Source organism: Gopherus evgoodei, chromosome 2 (assembly GCF_007399415.2).
Source record: "Gopherus evgoodei ecotype Sinaloan lineage chromosome 2, rGopEvg1_v1.p, whole genome shotgun sequence".
Lineage (NCBI taxonomy): Eukaryota > Metazoa > Chordata > Testudines > Testudinidae > Gopherus > Gopherus evgoodei.
In genome coordinates, this window is record NC_044323.1 from 62,087,489 (window position 1) to 62,108,626 (window position 21,138).

At 43.8% G+C, this 21,138-nt stretch overlaps 1 protein-coding gene and 1 long non-coding RNA gene across 3 annotated transcripts in view; one reads left to right on the top strand and one right to left on the bottom strand.

The window, feature by feature from the left end:
- The window catches only part of C2H7orf31 (chromosome 2 C7orf31 homolog), a 37,550-nt gene extending 22,930 nt beyond the window's left edge, over positions 1-14,620 (bottom strand). Inside the window, exons 1-2 of the mRNA XM_030550795.1 lie at positions 14,487-14,620; positions 4,151-4,327 (exon numbers count right to left, since the gene is read on the bottom strand). Of these exons, the coding sequence (XP_030406655.1) occupies positions 4,151-4,327; positions 14,487-14,620 (311 nt within the window). The remainder of the gene's footprint in view (positions 1-4,150; positions 4,328-14,486) is intronic.
- Positions 1-21,138, top strand: part of LOC115645751 — a 952,243-nt gene that overhangs the window by 571,181 nt on the left and 359,924 nt on the right. The window lies entirely within an intron of this gene.

The following is a 21,138-nucleotide window of genomic DNA, read 5'->3' on the forward strand; positions in this document are numbered from 1 at the left end:
AACACATACTAATTTTTTTCTTGTAAGAGATGTAGACATGCTATGTAATTTTTGCCTGCAGTCCATAGACTGCCCTTACCACCAAATTCAGAGATACTGGACATGTGGATACTTACTATCATTCAGACCTTAACATTTAAGTTACACAGGGCCTGATTTTCAGAAGCGTCAAGCCCCTTTGCCAATGATTTCAATGGTCACAGAATCAAGCCCTTAGAGCCTGATCCTATGAGGGGTTGAGCTTTTAACAGAAGATGCTGAACATCCTCTACTCCCATTGAAGTCAGTGGGCTGGCAGAGTCAAGACGCTTAGTGTGCAGAAAAATGGGACCTTTCTCAGTGATCTTTGTTGCTGCTGGAAAGACACACGACCTCTGACTGAGATGACGGCATCTTAGCTGCCTCTGACAGAACAGATGTTGATTATCAGCAGCTAGAATGGGGCAGGACAGAGAAAAGTAGTGCTAGAGGGACAGCCAAACTGAAGAACATTCAGTCAGAGTAACTTTTAACTGGTAAGGTTATCCCTGGAGTTAGAACAGCCTTGGGGCTTTTGACCTTCACCTGCAAAGGCTAAGCTTGCATAGAAGAAGAGGAGACATTGCCTGGAAGAAGAGAGAGGAAAATGTTGGTTCAGAATAGCAGGGCATGTGTTGGTGTGTTCTGCTTGACTTAATATGGTGTTTTGGGTTGTTGGAAAGTTGACAATCGTCTCTTCATGCAGTGTTGTTGTAGCCATGTTGATCTCAGGATATTCGAGGGACAAGGTGGGTGAGGTAATATCTCTTATTAGAAGTTTGTCCTATAAAAGCTGTTACTTCACCCACCTTGTCTTGCGATGAATCTTTCCATGACATTCAGAGTGCTCTGCACTCTCTCTTTCTTTGCCAAAGCCAATCTGGATTGGGTCACTGACTTCCTTCTTTCCATTTAGCAGCCACTGCTGACACCTGACATCTATCTCAGAGGCAGGATGCATATTCCCATCAGGCAATGTTTTCAACACTATTAAGTGGACTACCTCACATGTGGGGGACTCTTACGGAGTAGTGATGTTTGCATTAGCCGTCCCACCCGCCCACCTACCTACAAGTTTTTTCTGATAATTGGCCAAGTTGCACTCAGTGTCCTGGGAGATGTTAGACTTGAACACAGATCTCAGCGAGAACACTGCACATAAACTATCTCCATGATGTGAATTCTGTTTTCAACTTTAGAATAAAAATGTTATGATGACCTGGAACTTTTGTTTTTTTGTCTTAATTACACTTCAAAAGTATTATGCTGCAAAGATGCATCTTTAGATACACACAGCCTTTGTAACTATTCCAGCCGAGTGGAATAACTCAGTAAATGAGATATGGTGTTATGGATCAGAATAACCTTTGGTTCAATGCATCTGCAGAGACTCATTACTTTTGTCTGTAAAGGGAGACATTTTGGCTTCCTATGCATTGTGAGTCAGTTGACAAATGAACGTTTTGTATTGGAAACTGTATCCCCCAGCACTAAGAGGATAAATAATTGTAAGTAATGCAGTGCTTCTGAAATATGGTCTTCCCTATTTTATTAGCGCACACTGCCATCTGCTGGTGAAAACTGCACATTACCTCAGTTCTTTTTCCACATAAAACCAGCTCTGCCAATACATAGTTTCTCAGAAACTTAAATCTTCCTTAAAAAGGTGTGCTCCATTTCACATATCAACTTCATTATAAGGAACCACCCAGAATATTTAAAAGCCAGAGATATGTTGGACAGGAGTGTGCTGGAAAAATACTTTCCCCACTTTTTATCCTTCATAAACTTTCTGTTGAAATTTTATAAATTGGGTTGGGAAAATGAAGCATTTTGGTTATAACCACTGATTTTGGAACTACAGCACTTATACTGTTCACTATACTTCCCTATCAGTAGACCAAACAAATGTATAGGAGATACCAAAGAAGAAGTATACTCATTTACAAAAACAAACAAGTAAACCAACGCCCTAAATGTGAGATTTTAAAAAAAATCAAGTAATTTTGTATGTGGCTCATGAACAGACAACAGCTCCACTACCAAAATCAACTATCACAGGCTCTAAATAATTTCGCTTGGTATTTTAAATACAAGCTGCTGAGAGCGAGAGAGAGAGAGTGTGTGTGTGTGTGCGCGCGTGTGGACATACAGGCTTCTTATACCTCCAGGGCTGGCATTCACTCCACTATGGACACAGTCACAGATTTCTAAAGTACTTCCCTTGCATCTTTACTACTTTCCGCTTTCTGATCCCGACTAAACTGTACTGTAATAAGTACTTAATACACTTCTGACTTGCCCTCCTGGTAAATTTAATTGGAATCAACCTGCTAAGGTAGCTGCAAAGGGATGCTCCTTCAACAGCCAGAAACCAATACTCTTGGCCCCTACAATGTGGAGAAGGCTATAGATAAAAGGACATAAATACAACTTTCCAGGCAATGCAGAATTAACCTTTAGGTTTCATTGCTTCTCTGTTTGGATAGCGATATGAATATTTAGGGAGAATTTTTCAATCTGAGGGCCAATCCTCAGATATATTGTAGCTCTGCTGGGCATTTGGGGGCTACTTGGGCTCCTCTTGTAATTCAGAGCAACTTCAGGGCTGCTCTAATAGCACCTGTAGTTATGGCCCCCAAGGGGCCATTGAACTGGCCTACGACCACTAGCTCTCCTTCCACCTTGGTATGTTCCTAAAACAACTCTTACGCTGGAGGCTAAAAGCAGGTGGCTATGCTGACCAGATTACTGTTAAAGCTAGTTTTCTGTCCCCCTTCCACCACCAGAGTGGAACAGAATGAGATGAAGCACGGGCCAGGATCTAGCCCAGCATGTCTATACACTGAATAAGTCTAGGATTTATATATTTAAAAAAAAAACCCGAAAGCAATAAAAATTCTTGTCTGGAGTCATTCCAAGGACCTGTCACCATAAAGTCAATTTCTATAAGGAAAACTGATTCCATGATGAGGGGACGGGACAATGGCCTTGTCTTCTCTTTGTCCTCCCCACCTCATTTGGCAGAGAGTAGTACCACTGAACATTACTTCATAATTCCTTTACAAAAGGGTTGAGATCTCTGAAGTAATATCTGTTTGCCTAGGCTCCTCAGCTGGTGCTGCAGATCCAGAATGTCAGTGAGACATTCAGGGTGGATAATGCAGATTTACTTATCTTGAGTTTAGTTGGATTTTCAGAGATTTCTCTTTTTCCTCTGTTTTGGAGTAGGATGAACCTGGTGCTACTTCTGTTGGAGGCACTAAGCTCAGTGAATTTCACCGCACACTTCTTGGAGGTTATGCAATTTTTGGAGACACCTGTGATCTCTCTATCTCCTTTGCATTGCACACACATATACCTGTAGGAAATTACCTTTTTGAATGGTAGGAAGGATAGTCTAGGGCTAGCAGGGCCAAGGGAATGTACCACCAAATATTCTGAGCCTTGTTCAATTTGACTAGGCAGGGCTGAATGGCAGTTTTCAGATAAAGCTAATGGGCCACGTTCTGGCAGTGCAATGCAGCCAGAAAGCTAGCCTCCCCCCACTACCTGGGTACTCATTTTGCATAAAGGGGAATTCCTGTATGGTGAAGAGCAGTGTAGAATTTTCTCTGTCTCAGCTTTGGGTGCAGAAGGCATGCCCTGTCTATCCTTGATCCCAAAATGGCTCCTGGAGTTGGGAGAAGCTGGGTGTAAGTCAGAGCAGCCTTCAGAAAAATGCCAAGAGCCTACAGTTCCCATTGACTTCAGCGGGATTTGTGGATGCTGAATGCTTCTAAAAAACCAGGCCATGAGTGAGACTTATCTAATGTCACAGAGTAAGTTTAGGACAATAGCTAATAAATACTACACCATTGCCAAACAATAGAAAAAAATAAACTAAACAAAGAGATCCAAGAGTTTCAGTAAATACACTGAAGGTGATAATGGGCAGTATAACTCAGACACACTACAGGTTAGAGCATTGTCCAAAGTGGGGGTAACAAAGTCTATCTCCAGAATGCAAATTATCTACACATATCAATCTGCATTGCTGTCCAGACTGTCCAAATACATTGCATTCCATTAGCTGTTTCTAGGTTACAACACTTAAAAAAATTGGAATGTATGAAGCATGCAACTAATCTACCTGGGCCAGGAGACTCCACCATAACCATAATGTTGATGTCCTTTAGCAAACAAACAAGGAGGCTCATTCTTTGGTCTATGATCTTCTGGCAATGAAATCGGTGCAATTCCTCCATATTCTCTCTCGGTTCCCCACGGAAGCCTGCACCACTGAAATGAATCTCTTAACTCCTCATATCTGAAACAAAAAAATAGTTGTCTTGAACAGCAACAGCTTTTTGACCAAAGCTGTCATAATAAGCCTGCCCCAGTTGGGAGCAGAAGCAAGTCCAGTATATTTTGATTGGCTGGAAGAAGAAGACAGGTGAATGCTTATGCCAATATGCTGCAGGCATGTCTGACCTCTTGCAATATACATTGAGTGTATGAGCTGCTGAAACATGGATCACCTGTCTTGTCCTCTAGGTGCTAAATACCACTATACAAACTCATATGCTGATGGATTTTCAAAGAGCCAAATTGTAGCAAGGCACTTAATTCACATTGACTGTACAAATTAGGTGCCTAAGTACAATTGTTCTTTTGAAAATCTTCCCTGACATCTCTAGAGAGTGGGTGAGAGATGTCACTCTTTAGTACCTGCAGCCCACCAGGGCATACAAGCTCTATCAGATATGTCACAAGTTTCTGCCAACGGTTGAATAGTTCCAGCATAATTCAGTGTGCCTATATCATCAACAGTTCTGTAGTACTATGTGTGTCATTTACTTCACTTGTTTCATGAAGATGAGCACCAAGCAGAGTAAACATTTTACACACTTCCTTTTCCTCTTGGTTTTTTTCATCTGGCAGGAATTTCCCAGGTAATAATGCAGGCATAAAGCATATCCTATCATTCTTACTGATGAGGAGAGAGGCTGGAAAAACAGACTCAGTTTCCCCCAGGAATGGTGGCTTCCTCCAAAACCTCTCCATTGAACAGACCCATAAAAATACTTCTAAAATTGCAGCAATAAACAAATGTGTGTACTGACCCTGGGAGTAGGAGTCCAGAGATCCCTCCCAAATTCAACAATGATTGGTCATACTGCTGTTCTAAGGAGTTTATGTTAAGTTATGTTCAGTTGGCAGGGCAAAGGACTCAGAACCAGGTCTCCTGGGTCCTATTTACTGCCCTGTTGCTAACGAGGTAGACATGATTCTTCTTCTCACAAAGGCTATGCCTACACTACAGACTTCTGCCGGCATAGCTATGTTAATCAGGGGTATAATTGTGACCAGGGTGGATTGATTCAAATCAAAGCAATTTAAATCATGATTACATCACCAAATGGAAAGTCTGGATTTAAATCAACTTTTCCATTTGTACTTCAGTTACTTTCTAAAGAATGCTGCATTCTCACTGGTTGATATAACCATTAAAACATGTTGATTTAAAACTAAATATAAGCTTTACACTAGATTTTGTACATGCTTTTGCTGCCTAGGAGGGTACACGATAACAATACACATTTGTTTAAGCAATTATATAGCTTAATATGGTCAGATTCTTAACTGCACATTTTAATATGTTAGAAAATGGTGAATGATCTATTGCTTATTTACTAGATAATTAACTTTTTGCTCAGGATTTGTGTCAAGCTGCATTAGGGTGGTAACTGGAATTTAATCAAACACAAACAACAGCGCAGAAAACTTATTGTTATTACAGAACCTGAAATATTTTGGATACCTGAACTTCTCTTATCAAAACATGTTTCACTTTAACAAGTAACTGTTTTATTAAACAGAGGGATTAATGCAATCAGTGAATAAAACTGATTATTTCAGATCAGCCTGGGAAATTTTCAAATATGCCTAAGGGAAAGGGACTGGAGCTTAAGTTCCTACTTGTTGGCGGGAATGTCCACTGCAATAAAAATCCTGCAGCACCAAGTGTCAGAGCCCAGCCAACTGACTTGAATGCCTAGTGCTTGAGCTGTGGGGCTAGACACTGCAGTGTAGATGTTCAGGCTCAGGCTGGAACCCAGGCTCTGAGAGACCTAACCCATGCACAGGGTTTCAGAGCGTGGGCTCCAGCCCAAGCCTGAACATTTACACTACAAATTTCAGCTGTGCAGTCCAAGCACCAAGAGCCTGAGTCAGCTGATCCAGGCCAGCTGCAGCCATGCCATAGGTCTGTTATTGCAGCTTACATATAGACAGTATTTGATCCTGCCATGAGGGCAGGGGACTGGACTCGATGATCTCTCGAGGTCTCTTCCAGTCCTAGAATCTATGAATGTTCTCTAGGTCTCTGGACCATAAGACAGTCTTCGTAAGTTACTTAGGCTGTCCTACTATGCCATATTTATAAAACTTGGTCTCAAAAGTTGGATGTTTTCCCCCTGATTCTTTCTTTACGTGGAAAGGCAGCCTTTAAATCAAAGTTGTGAACCGAGGCTCATAGATTCAGCATATTTATTTTTATTTAAATGATTTAAGAAATTAGAATAAGTTTAGGCCTAACATATTTTGTGTTAAATTCAAGGCCATTTTAAGCAGGTTTATTTTTTCAAAAGAAAAACTTCTTATAATTTAAATAACAAAATAAAAAAAATTAAAATTAAGAAATCTGCTTTTTTACATTTTTTCAAGAAAAATAATTGATTTTTATCCACCTTGATTGTGACTGATATTGCTGGTAAAAGCCCCTAGCATAGATGCAGTTATACTGGCAATGATGTCCTTTTGCCAGTATATCACTTGGGGAGGTGTTGTGGGAGGGATGCTGGAATAAACTATGCTGGCAAAAGCACAGTTTTGCTGGTATAAGCTTTGTCCACACTAGCAGCGCTTTGCTCGTATAGCATACTGTAGCAATATACCACAAAACGCTCCTAGTGTGGACCTGGTCGTAAACTGGTGATTCAGAAATAACTTCACTAAAATCACTGGAGTTACACCAGTGTGAATGGCAGGAGAAACAGGCCAATTATTATGTAACTTTGAGCACCTCACTTAATCTTGATGTGCCTTGGTTTGTCCACCTGTAAAACAGGTAATAATAATACTGATTTAACTCAGAGCTTATTTATAAGGCTTAAGTAACTAATGTTTATAAATTATGTTGCAATCTTCTGATGAAGAGCACCACAGAAGTAGTAAGAACACAGTGTACATATTTATTGATGGAATAAAATACACAAACACGGGGGGAATAAAAAGCAATCAGTTCTTCACAGAAATGGAAAATATATGCAAAGAGTTTTTAAATAACTCAGCACTCCCAAATAAAGAAATTTTAAGTGCTTTCCTAGGGGAACTGATATTCTTCCCAAAGTGCACAGGATCACAGTGAAACCACAGAAAGTTCAGTAGGGTGTACGGTACCTTGTAATATAAGGGCCAAATTGCCCCCTTGCACATTTAAACTGGGAGGAGCAGGGCTGGCCTTAGGATTTATGGTGCCCTAGGCGAGACTATTAAACTGGTGCTCCTGTGCCTGATCTGCTCTTAGCAACACAAACATAAGCTTACAGTATTGGAAAACTTGCCACATTCACGTTATTAAAACCAGTTTAACTTATTGAAACACACTGTAAATCTGATGGACTAGCACTAAAGAAGCAGCACTATAGAAAAAATTCTGATGACAGAATGATGCAAAAAATTTTTTAATTTATCAAAATTTTATTGGAAATTTATATGAAGAGGTATTGAAACAAAGATTTATTTTTACTTAAAAGCAATCTTTCTGGCTTTTTTGGCTGCAAAATCAGTAATAATGTCATCGTATGACAAAGACAAAGTCGTGTCTTATTCGATTGCAAGAATAGCAAGACCAGTTAAGCGTTCCTGACTCATTGTAGAGCGGAGATAGTTTTTAATGAGCTTTAGTTTTGAGAAACTCCGTTCTCCTGATGCTACTGTTACAGGAATTGTCAGTAGAATACGAGTGGCAATGTACACATTAGGATATATGTCAACAAGTTTGCGGGTATGAATAAACTGTACAATGTCCATCACCGATTTTGCATGTGGCAACATTGATGACAGTGTACTCAATTCTTCGTACAGTTCAAGTCCATTTAAATCAAAACTATCACCGTGCTTCAGGAGGCTCTCTAGGTTCTTGCACTTTGTCATTAGTTGCTCTTGTTTTCCTATTTCGTTGAATTTAGTTATGTCATACAAAAATCCAAACTCTTCATGGTGTACTTGCAAGGTATTAAACCTTTCATCAACAGCAGATACTGCTTTATCCATCACAACATTAAAAAATTCAACCTCAAATTTCTTTTCTGGATCGTCTATGGGCATGATCTGCTGTACAGATTCTTCACAAAGAAGTGTCCCTGGCCTTTTAAACTCATATTAACTATGTATTTACTTTATGAAAGTTGGAGAAAACATTGTGAAAACGTAAAACATTGGCTGCCCAACTTCTGGGCTGGCAAAAGTTATACTGACTCACAGGGGAAAAAAAACAGGAGAATGTTAGTACAACATATGGTCACTCTATACCAGGGGTCGGCAACCTTTCAGAAGTGGTGTGCCAAGTTCACTGTAATTTAAGGTTTCTCGTGCCAGTAATACATTTTAATGTTTGTAGAAGGTTTCTCTCTATGTCTATATTATATAAATAAACTATTGTTATTATCTGAGGTATTGGCCACCGGTCCTGCTCAGGCCACTGCTAGCTGAGTAAATGAAACCCCAAACCGGCAGCGGGCTGGTGGCTGGAACCGTAGACAAGGATCCCAGGCCCTGCTCAGCCCACTACTGGTCTGGGGTTCTGACCACCAACTCCTGCCAGTCAGGATCCCGGCCGCCAACCCCCCCTCAGCCCGCTACCAGCCTGGGATTCTGCTCACCCAGGCTGGCAGGAGGAAGAATAGGGCTGGCGGCTGAGCTCCTGACTGGCAAGGGGCCGGCAGCCGGAACTCCGGAGTAGCAGTAGGCTGAGTGCTGCTGGCACCCCAGACTGGCAGCAGACTGAGCCACTCAACCCCCCACCGGCCCTGCTCAGCCTGCTACCAGCCCACTCAGCCCGCCACCAGCCCACTCAGCCTGCTGCCGGCTGAGTGAATGGAACCCCAGGCTGACAGCAGGTTGAGTGGTTCAGCTGGCCTGCTCAGCCCACTGCCAGTCTGGGGTTCCTTGGGGGTCCCCAGGCCAGCAGTAGGTGCTGAGTGGGGCCGATGGCTGGTATCCCAGCTGGCAATAGGGCAGCAGCCGGAACCCCAGAGCAGTGATGGGCTGAGCCGCTCAGCCTGCTGCTGCATACCATCAAAAATCAGCTCACCTGCCACCTTTGACACATGTGCCGTAGGTTGCCGAACCCTGCTTTATACACTAGTAAGGAGATGAGCATATTACAGTTGTTGGAGGGCTCTTATCAGGAGTAACAGGCTATAGGAAAGTCAGTCAACATTTTTTGTTTCTCTGATGAAAACTGACCCACTCCCTGCCTCAAACCAAACCTGTTACTAATAATTGTCAACAACTTAATTTTCTGTTTTTGGCTAAGATATTGATTTTTTAAAAAAAAATATTGAAATTGGATTCAGGATTGTTAGCAAGAATTTTTAGCAAACAAAGTTGTTAAATGACAATCTAAATGGCAACACAGTACTGCTTTCATGCTTGGCTCACCTCCCAGCCTGCTGGTCCAACAGCTGCAGTAGAGGAGGAGATAGGTGGAAAACTGCAGGACCCCAAAATCCACCTCTTGGGGTGCAGAGTGGCAACAGCAGCAGCAAACCCTCAGGTCCAATCACACGCCAATGGGCACCGCCGCCAGCCCAACAGACCATGGTGAAGTTAGCACAGCATCTGATCTCAGGGACGGGGCACCCATGGAGCCACAGCAGCTCGTCCTGCCCTGTGCAGCTCCCCCTGGATGAGATGGATCGCTGGCAGCTGCCAGCCCGGAGGAGAGGCGCTCCCCAGCTAGGGTGGCCAGATCCAGATGTCCTGATTTTATAGGGCCAGTCCTGATATTTGGGGCTTTGTCTTATATAGGCACCAATTACCCCCACCTAGAGTGACCAGACAGAAAGTGTGAAAAATCAGGACAGGGATGGGTCGGGGTGGGGGGGTAAAAGGAGCCTATATAAGAAAAGACACCAAAATTGGGACTGTCCCTATAAAATAGGGATATCTGATCACTGTATCCCAATCCCCTTACCTGATTTTTCACACATCTGGCTAATCCCAGCCAACCCCTGTGTGACATTCCAATTCTGGCTGCCTGCCGAGGAAGTGAGTTACTTTCACTTTCATTCCTCAGCAGGCAGCCAGCCTCCCCTCCCCCCTAGCACCTCACCCAACCCAGCCCTGACGGAGGGGAGAGAGGAGAGAGAGAGGGGTGCTCCTGGGGAGGAGGGAGAAAGGAGGGGGTGCTCCGTGGGGCAGTGAGCTCCTTTCCCAACCCCTATCCCCACCCCTTCCCAGAGACCCCAGCAGCCAATCCCATTCCTCACTGTGCTGCATTCGGCTCTCTCTAGGACCCAGCAGCCCTGTTTCTACACTGTCTGGGCTCCCTGCAGAGTGGTGCCCCCAGGGAGAGTGAGGCCCTACGCGGCTGCCTATTCTGCCTATGCCTAAGGACGGCCCTGGGGAGGAGGCTTTGAGGGAGAAAAATTTCTGCAAGGATTCCCTTGAAGAAATTCCCTCAAATCATCCAATTAGGAAAGGCCATGAGATGCTGACTAGAAACCTGGAAGATTCCTAGGCATCTATATAGATCTCGGAAGGATAGGAGAGATCTCTGGGAGACCAGAGCCATCAGTACAGAGAGCCTATACTTTGGTCTTCACCACACATCATTTCCTGGCAGTCCAGCCCCGTAGCATCACTTATTTCCCAGAATTTCTCATCTCCCTTCATGACACCGTGTCAGAACATGATGCAACTTCATGAGGCAATGAGTTTATCTTGCAGGACAAATTAAAATAACCCTCTGCACTTATCAGAACCCTGTGGGTTATCAGAGCATTTTTCTATATTTAATAGTTGAATGAACATTAGCATCTAATTTTTGAACAGCTCTGTTTAAGGTTTTGTTTTTCCCCTGAAGGTTAGAAGCCAGATATCAAATCACTGTGTATGCTGGCCATGTCAGTAGGTGGTAAACTGAACCCAAAGGAAACATTAATGAATCATTCATGCTGACTTCTATCTACCTGTTACTAAGATGCAGAACAACCACTTAACCCAAGACAGAAAAGACAAACATGGCACACAAAGGTGCATGAATCTGATTGCCTACCGAACCAAACAGGGCTTTGTTAAGCTTCTACTTAACGATTTCTCAAACAAAGGAACAGTTATAGTCAATATCAATCCAATGGGATTATGGACACAACAAAACTGTGTCTCTGCAAGAGAATATCAAACTAAAACTATACTGGACAAACTGATGTAGAGTAGGAAGCAATCCTGCACCAGCAGAGAAATGAACTAGATGGCTTAACAGGGATTTTCCCTGCTTGACTTCAATGATTCTAGAATTATATTAAATTCTAATTGTCAAGTTCTGGAAGAGTAACACATAGAACTAAAAATTACTTTCCTTGCTTTTGATCAAATGAAATTGCCAAGTCAGCCATCAGTTTGCTAGTGCGTTTATTTAAATTGTATTTTTGCCTGAAAATTTCTCTTGTTTTCTGGTGCGAGCTCATCGAATCTCATAAACAAAGCAGGTTCTGACTTGAGCCATACTTGAAACTGAGATCTCTAAGGGAAACAAACCCAAGTGCTGCAGGAAGCTGTGTTGGTGGTGAGTCTGTCTGGGGTACGATTAGGGCCCTGGCCTGGGTGTCATTCACATTGACAGCCTTTTATGTCCAATTTGCACTGTTGAAAGGGGGTGGTGAATCAGTCCAGTGGGTGTGCAAAACTAGTGTAACTTATACACTGAGATGCATATGAGGGGCAAAGTAAAATTTTTCAAAGGCTTATAACTTGGCCAAATTTGGACTTTTTCCAGACACAGTAACAGCAAATGGCACATCTATGGGACCAGGGTGACCCTTCTTATCAAATTTCAAGTTCCTGCTCCAAAACATGGCTGTGATAGAGCTTCTCAATGAAATGGCTGAAATAATTTTTTTTAACATGGACAAAACATCATATTTTTCTCTAATTTGCCAAAAAAAATAATAAAAAAAAATCAGCCTGAGGAAGACACCTTGGCATGGAAAATTTTAGACCAAATGGCTAAAGTTCGGCAAAGATATAAGCAACTGAGAACAGGGTCATACAATGGCAAGTGTCAGCCAACCGTAACTATAGACAGTGCTACCAACTCTGCCTATAAGGACCTGCTTTATGTCCATTTATCCACTGAATGTATACAACAACACTGAATTAACCCTATTTAATGCCCAGTACATCATTACTGAAACTGATTATTTCATCACAAAAGGAAATCCTCAGGTTCTGGTTTCTAGGGGGATATGATTTGTCCATTAGTTACGGGTAAACATACAAACACAGCCTTAGAGTGTTTAGAGGCAGCTTATTAACCCAAATATTGGTGACAAACCATAGATAACCATAGATAACAGTACACTAAAACCATAGATAACAGTACACTAAAACTACTCAGCTGCAATAGACGTGTAGTACATATATTGATATACATGAAGTTCAACTCAGTAAAGACAGCAGACTTTTAATAATGATTAAAATTCAGATTTATTACGTATTATTTAAAATAGTTGAGGCCAACCATTTTCTAAGATTTTTTTCTTGTCAGAAAATACCTATTTGCATCATTTTAAAAAAAAAACTGTATTACAACCCTGACTGATATCTAGGCTAAGACTTGGTGCCAAATTCTTTTCTGGTTTAATGGGTGTAGCTCTACTGAGTTCAGTGAAGTCTGCACATCTATCTCAGCAGAGAATTTGACTCATGGTCCCTTAGTGTGGACACAACATAGTTTTTTCTATCCACAGAAAATGACGTATTATAACATGGCTGGGGTCACGATCATGTTTCTTTTCTATGCTTCAGCATTGTAATGTTTTGTAGTGTAGAAGAGGCCTAAAAATGATGCTTATTTTTAACAGTAAACATTACTTGCTTTTATAGTCTGTGTGCCCTTAGTTTTTTGGCCTTTGTGACCAGCCAACTCATCCTATTGTGGGGCACTGTCCAATCAATGGGCGTCTTTCCTTTGAATTCAATGGGATTAGGATAAGGCCTATCATTCTCCTAGATTTAAGTACGTCAGCCATTATAACATTTCATAGGCAGATTCATCTAACCTTCTAGAATGTTTTACGTTTATAATGCAAGCCATGATGATAGTGAAACAGCCAGCACCTTGACTAGGGAAGATACCTCAATGAGATGACTCAGCATACAGTTTGACAGACAGGAATAACCCAATTACATCAAGTATCAGAAGGGTAGCCGTGTTAGTCTGGATCTGTAAAAGCAGCAAAGAATCCTGTGGCACCTTATAGACTAACAGACGTGTTGGAGCATGAGCTTTCGTGGGTGAATACCCATTTCGTCAGATGCATGTAGTGGAAATGTCCAGGGGCAGGTATATATAGGCAGGCAAGCTAGAAATAATGAGGTTAGTTCAATCAGGGAGGATGAGGCCCTGTTCTAGCAGTTGAGGTGTGAAAACCAAGGGAGGAGAAACTTGTTTTGTAGTTTCACAGCTCAACTGCTAGAACAGGGCCTCATCCTCCCTGATTGAACTAACCTCATGATCTCTAGCTTGCCTGCCTATATATACCTGCCACTGGACATTTCAACTGCATGCATCTGACGAAGTGGGTATACGCCCACGAAAGCTCATGCTCCAAAATGTCTGTTAGTCTATAAGGTGCCACAGGATTCTTTGCTCCAATTACATCAAATAGGCTCCTGCTGAAGACTTAATAGGGGATGCTAGCCTTCACAGGACAAACTCAATGAAAACTAGTAAAACACAAAGATCTAAGTGATATGGGAACTATAGTTTAGTTTCCTGTTTCTATAGATAAAATATTATGTAGAGGAACAGTACAGAACGTGAGGACCTGTGTAAAGGTGAGACATGAGGATCGAAAAAGAATCACTGTCCTAAATAATGAGCAGCTGAGATGTATGACTTTCTAGAATTATAAAGCCAAATTTTTGTGTGTGGCATCCCAACTAAGGCTATAATTCACCCCATAATTTATCTCTGTAAAATACTGACTGAGGTAAGACAGTTTTGTTACAGAATTTATGGCAAGCCACAAAAATTCAACCTATGCAATCTATTTTATAGATACAGATATTAGAGCCAAATTTTGTAACTTCATTGAAAGCAATGGTGTTGCATTAGTGTAAGTGGGAGCAGAGTTTGGTGCCAATACTTTAAAATTTTCAGCAAAACACATTTTCCTTTAGTAGCTACTTCTTACCTATCCTGGGACACAGTTGGGCGTGAAGGAATTTGCAGCGGAGTCAGTGCTTCATTAGACTCTAAGGTTTTTGATAATATGTCTGTTCCCTCCCTTTCTCTATAGTAGTATGGCAGGCTGTGTAACAGCTCCATGCTTCATATTTGTGCGTTGAGGTCTGCAGGGAAGCTACAGGGATAAAAGATTAAATTATCAAAAGAATTAGTCAGTGCATCTGGATACAATCTGAGCAAGTAACATGGGTAGCTTCTGCTGAACTCTGATACCTTTCAGCCGAGGAAACAGTGGCCACTTTGATACTGTAACTGATCCCTTGTATCAGATTACAATGTAAAACAAGAACAAAAAGATTGTTTATAGACAGATGTATAGCACTATGGCTTTATTCAACTAATGAACAATAGCTAGAAATACATTTTAGCCAAATGGCAGGGAAAAGAAAATCTTCCCATGGAATATGGACTGAAAAGATACAGTTGTTATTTTTCACATTTACCCTTAAAATCCAAAGTGTTGCTTGCTGTGTATAGACATTAATGATCCCATGACACATTTCACAACAGGAGTTTGCTCCCCTGCCAAGCGTTTCCTCCTATTACTTCTGTGCAATGTGCTGAGTGGAAGGGGTTTTGCACCCTGCATTTCAGTGATGCTGAACATACCTTATAGACTGGGGTCGGCAATCTTTCAGAAGTGGCATGACGAGTCTTCATTTATTCACTCTAATTTAAGGTTTCGCGTGCCAGTAATACATTTTAATGTTTTTAGAAGGTCTCTTTCTATAAGTCTATATTATATAACTAAATTATTGTTGTATGTAAAGTAAATAAGGTTTTTAAAATGTTTAAGAAGCTTCATTTAAAATTGAATTAAAATGCAGAGCCCCCTGGAATGGTGGCCAGGACCTGGACAGTGTGAGTGCCACTGAAAATCAACTCTCGTGCTGCTTTCGGCACGTGTGCCATAGGTTGCCTACCCCGGTATAGACTATAGAGCATGGAAAGCACTTTGGGATGAAAGGTGATGTAACAGAATACATACAGGATTCTCCACTGCCTGGAACCTTGTGCAGTCATTTACAGAGAGCAAAGCACTATGACACTGATTTCATAGGAGCAACTCAAGCATGCAGGAGAAGATGGCAGGGAGTAAGCACTTGTGCTTCCCTTCTCCATCCAATGAAACTCCTCTGGCTCACAGAGCAGGAATCCCCTCTGAAATCCAACATGTCCTTCCCCCCTTTCTGCATCATAAACTACATGAATGTCCTCTCCCTACCTGGACTCTACTGCTCCTGGCAGAATCCTCATGCCTCTCAAAAGATCTCCACTCCTTTGATGTTCCCATGCCCTTTACCCCAAGACCAATGCCAGGGTGGAGGTACTCAGCGGAAGTTCAAAAGCACAAGATGGAGGAAGCTCTAGCATTCCCTCCCTTCTCCACCTTATGAGCCCTCCCCCCAGCTAACAACAGAAGGTTCATTGGGTGCAGAAGGCTGGGAGATACTAGTGTTTCCCCTCTTCCACCTTCTGCACACCTAAACTCTGCCAAACACCCTTTTCCCATCTGCACCCTATTCTTTTAGAAGCCCCCCAACCACTGGGTGTACAGTTCAAAAGGGGAGAAGGCATCTGAAAGGGGACATGGGGAGGAGAGAGGATATATGCAGCGTATGAGAACTTGAGGGAGACTATATCTCTAGGTGGGGATCAGAGGAGTTGGGACTATGGCAGACATGAGGGGAAGTTGGTGTTTCTTGCTATGAGGAATGGGGGAACTCTGGGGAGCAGAGGGATCCAGGCTGGAAAGGAGCAGCTCAGGCACAGGAGGAGAGGACATGGGGGTTGGAAAGCATTAGAGTTTCTTCACCTTCTCCATCCATTGTTTATCAGAGGGAACTTCTGCTAGTGAATACAGCAGGAGCTTTGCATGTTACATAAGACTCGTATGTGCTGCTTCCCCACCTTCTCTAGCAGCACTGTGCTGCTCCTCAGCTGTTCAACTGTGCTCTTTGTACCCCAGGAATGTTCTACCTTCTTACTCTATCATGCTCCGAGGGCGCACAGGACAAGCATAAGACCCCAGGGAGACTTTGTGGGGTTCCTGGAAATGTTAGAAGGCTCTGCAGAGGCACTTATCCAGGCAATGCCATACTGCTGCACACCTCCTAAGCTCCACAGGAGATGGACTGCTCTCCTAAGGAGGCGTACATTAGTAGGGCTCCCCAGCTCAGATGTCAGGAATTCACAAAGAAGTGTGGGGGGAAGAGATCCCTTAAACTTTGCTCCCCGCTTGTATGTGTACTGGGTAGTCATAACATCAAAGAATTTCACAAATTCCTGATTAGACATACAGGGTACTGAAGGCAATCATTCATCACCCTTCTTTAAGGGCCAATTCTTCTGAGCTGCTGAAGGCGCTGAGTATCTGACAGGATTAGGCTCTGATTCCATATAGTAACCAATCAACCAAATGTCACTAGACACAGAGCTAGCTGTCTCTGCCCAACAATACTATCAGAGAACATACAGGAAAAAGAGTAACATTTAGTGCTCAAATCATCATGCTTATTGAGATGTGTGTGAGATGAATTACTAAACCTGTGTTCTATGGCCTCCATTTTTGATACTCTATATGCAACACAGGGGGAATATGTTAAACTGGCATTGTTAGGGGGCAGTTAGGATGCCTCGTTTGAGAGGTGCAATTGTAACTGCATTTTCTGATTTTCTCCTCTTTGAGAGGTTTTAACACTAATGTTCTTGAAAAGCAATATGCATTCACACTACAGACATATGTCTACCAACCTTAACTTCAATTTAACAAGGGTTATTGTGGGGTTTATTTTTATCAACATGTCCTCTCTTATTTCAGCATTACTGGAAGTTAACGAGAACCAAATATTTCACTCTTCTTTGTGAAAAACATTAGTGCTTCTTTTGTGTCTAGACAACTTTTACAATATATTATTTTTGTCTGTCTTATGGACTAGAAATCTAGTGTAAGAACTGCCAGATCAGATTCATAGTTTGATATCTTTCTTCAGATGGTAGCAGATATGGTAAGCTTCAAAGAAAAGCTGAAAAAAATTCTCCTGTAATACATGTAGGGAGTGCTTGGTGTGCAGACTGATTTGGTGCTGTGCACTTCTGTTTGGCATTCATGCATGAGGACCTACTTGATCATTACTGTGACCCCACGTTGAAACATGAGATTCATTACTACCACTTTGCAAAGGAACCAGTGATCATAGTTACAGAGTCCTTGTTGCTTTGAAATTTGCAAAGAGGTAAGAAACAGAGGCCTGATTCTCCTCCAAGCGATACTGGTGCAACAAGTCTGTAATGATCAGATATAAGTTAATGAGTCTAAATTACCGTTGGGGGAAAAATCTGGTCCCCACTTACTAGAAATGGACCCTAGCTGAACCACCCAATGTGTCTAACTTCCATGTCTTTTCTGGGGAACTGTATGAACGGCACTTACGTGCCCCGCACGGGCTACCACGTGCTCACTTCTCCCCACTGTGAAGACTGGTCACTCACAACCTTACTATACCCAGGCTCTTGCTACCATGCCCCACCCCGCCCTACACTCAACCTGGGCTCCATGACTGACAGCCAGTCCCACAGCAACAGCCCATAGCACCCGGCTCCTTGATCGCTACCCCCGCCCAGCTTCTTACCTGAATCAAAAGCACCAGCCCTATTCCCACTTCCCCGATCCCTAGTCATGCGGCCTCAGGTCCCCGGCACCGAGCCCGCCACATGGCGGGCTGGAAACCTCAGCAGCACCCCCTATGATGCACCATCCCTGGGGCCCGTTCGGCTCAGAACCGTTCGAGTCAGAACCCCCCAGCCTGCCCACCCCCTCAACTCTCGTTTCACAGGAAACTGGACCCGCCTTCCCCAGTGGAAGAATCCAATCAGATTTCAACGCGGTGAGCCACCACGGCCAATCAGAATCAAAGATTTGTTATTGACGGGCAGGCAAGGAACCCGGAGAGAAAGGGACAAGGTGGTACTCAGCCCGCATGTCACTCACTGACGAGCAGAGGTGGTGATCTGGGAGCACGCTTCAATAATAGCACGTGATGGAATTAGCATCACGCTTCTGCCCACAGAGGGGGAATCCCCGGTCCGACCCCTCCAGTCCCCATTGTCCGTGAGAAATCCAACCCCAGCAGGGCAGCTGCCCCGTCCCCCAGGCCTTATTGTCCCTGGGGAAATCCCCCAACACTCAGTGTCCCCCCCCCAAAGCCCTGTTGTCCCTGGGGAAATCCCCCAACACTCAGTGTCCCCCCCAAGGTCATATTGTCCCTGAGGAAATTCCCTAACAGTGTCCTCCCAAGGCCCTATTGTCTCTGGGGAACCCTAGGGTGACCACCTGTCCCTAATTAGGCAGGACAGACCCAAAAGGTACATTTCAAGTCCTGGTCCTGGGGGCTGAATGTCTCTCTGGAACAGCAAATGTCCCGAATTCCCTGCAGTGCCACTCTGCACGTGCCTGAGGCTCAGGGGTGGTGCCAGCCTTTTCCTGTTGGGGGTGAGGTGCTCCTTAGGTCCCCTCTTGCCATGAGGCCCCACCCCATGCTTCTCCTCTTCCCTCCAAGACCTTAACCCTGGCCTAGCCAGAAGCTGGAGCTGGGCAGTAGAGAGAGCCGCCCAGGTAGCCAGAGCCACTGTGTGGATTCCCAGATTATTCACCTGCCCTGGGTGGCACGTCCTGGGGGCTGGGGACACTGGCAGGGTGCCGCTCTTGGGTACCCTGGCCTTCCACCCAGGGCAGGTGGAGGGTCTGAGATGCCACACAGCAGCCCGAGATCCTGGGCGGCTCTTAGCAAGGCCTGGCTCCATCATCCAGCCTGGCCTGGGGTCAGGACTTTGGGGGAAGAGGAGGGACTGGGGATGGGACTATGGAGGGGGGTGGGGCTGCTGCTTGTGTCTTGCTTGTCTGTTTGGAAAGGTGGTCACCTTAAAAGAACCCGCCGTCAACATTCACAGGATTCCCAAAGGCCCTATTGTTCCTAGGGAATCTCCAACACTAACAGGGACCCTCGAGGTCCTATTGTCTGTAGGAAGTCCTCTAACACTCACAGGTTTCCCCCAAGGTTCTATTCTCTATGGGGAAGCCCACAACACTCACAGTCCTGTTGTCTGTGGCAGTGGTTTTCAACCTGTGGCCTGCAGACCTCTTGGAGTCTGTAGACTGTCTAAGATTTCCAAAGAGGTCTGCACCATTTGAAATTTTTTAGGGGTCTGCAAATGAAAAAAGGTTGAAAACCACTGGTCTCTGGTACCCCCTCACACACAGGGTCCCAAGGCCTATTGTCCATGGGGAATCCTTCTTCCCCACACATATACACTGGGTCCCACCAAGGCCCTATTGTCCAACAGGGGCAGCAGGGTCCCCTCCAAATCCCCATTATCTGGGAGGAAATCCCTGGCTGGAGGCAGCAGCCCCCACTCCCAAGCCTCTCTAGTCCATGGGGAATTATCAGCAAGAGGAATTGGGCCTTGATCCCAGAATCTGTGTAGAAGCCCCTGTAGGGGACAGCACAGTCTCTACCCCGTATGATGGGGCCCAAGGACCTTTCACATTTCCCTTTTCTCTCTGCTCCCCCAATCCCTCCCCCCAAATTCTCATTCCTGTTGCTGAAGACCTCCCCCATTTACAATACTGCCAACCACAAGGGTTCAAAAATCATGTTAGGCTCTGCAAATCATGAGATTGGCCTAAAATTTAATGAGATCTTAAAAAAATAATGTTGGGTGCTTTATATTTACCTTCTGGCTTTGCACATGAGTCACATGACCTCCTCTCTGCAACTAGGTGGACTAGAAGGTTACTTTTTTGTTACAATGAAGGCTAAGATTCCCACTTAACAACCTTCCTCTAGGAGGTGGGACTTCACAAAATCACCTAACATTGTGAGACTTATGATAATATCATGAGAGTTAACAACAACTGTTTTAGCTCAAGTATCAGAGGGGTAGCCGTGTTAGTCTGGATCTGTAAAAGCAGCAAAGAGTCCTGTGGCACCTTATAGACTAACAGATGTTTTGGAGCATGAGCTTTCGTGGGTGAATACCCACTTCGTCAGACGCAGCTTATGCTCCAATACTTCTGTTAGCCTATAAAGTGCCACAGGACTCTTTGTCGCTGTATTAGCTCAGTGTAAAGTAATACTCCAAACCAACTCCTTTGCCTAATATTAACTCCCACCTTGTCTACCCATTCTGAGTCACTGAGCACCTGTTTCTTGCTTTCCCCCAACCTCTGAAATCCTGGGGAAATCTGGTAGTGTATAACACCCAGTCTACCTAGTGGGGATGAAACTAGCTTTTTCCCCAGCTCCCGGCAGTTTCTAGTGACTTTAGAGAGGAGGATAGTAGCTTAGGGTTAGGCTAGTGGGCAACGGAATGGGGCAAAACTGTAAACTCAAGCCTACCTTTTGGCTCAGTGCAGTATCCTGTGAGCATATTCTGGCCTGCATTCAGGGTAGGCTCTGATGTCACAATGACAGATGATTGCAGTTTTTGGATATATACTATAGTACAGCTTGTGATGTAGGCAGCATCACAGTACCAGCCCCGGCAGTTTGAAGAGGTGTGTGTTGCAGCAGTCTTTCTCTAGGTGGTTACTGGTATCC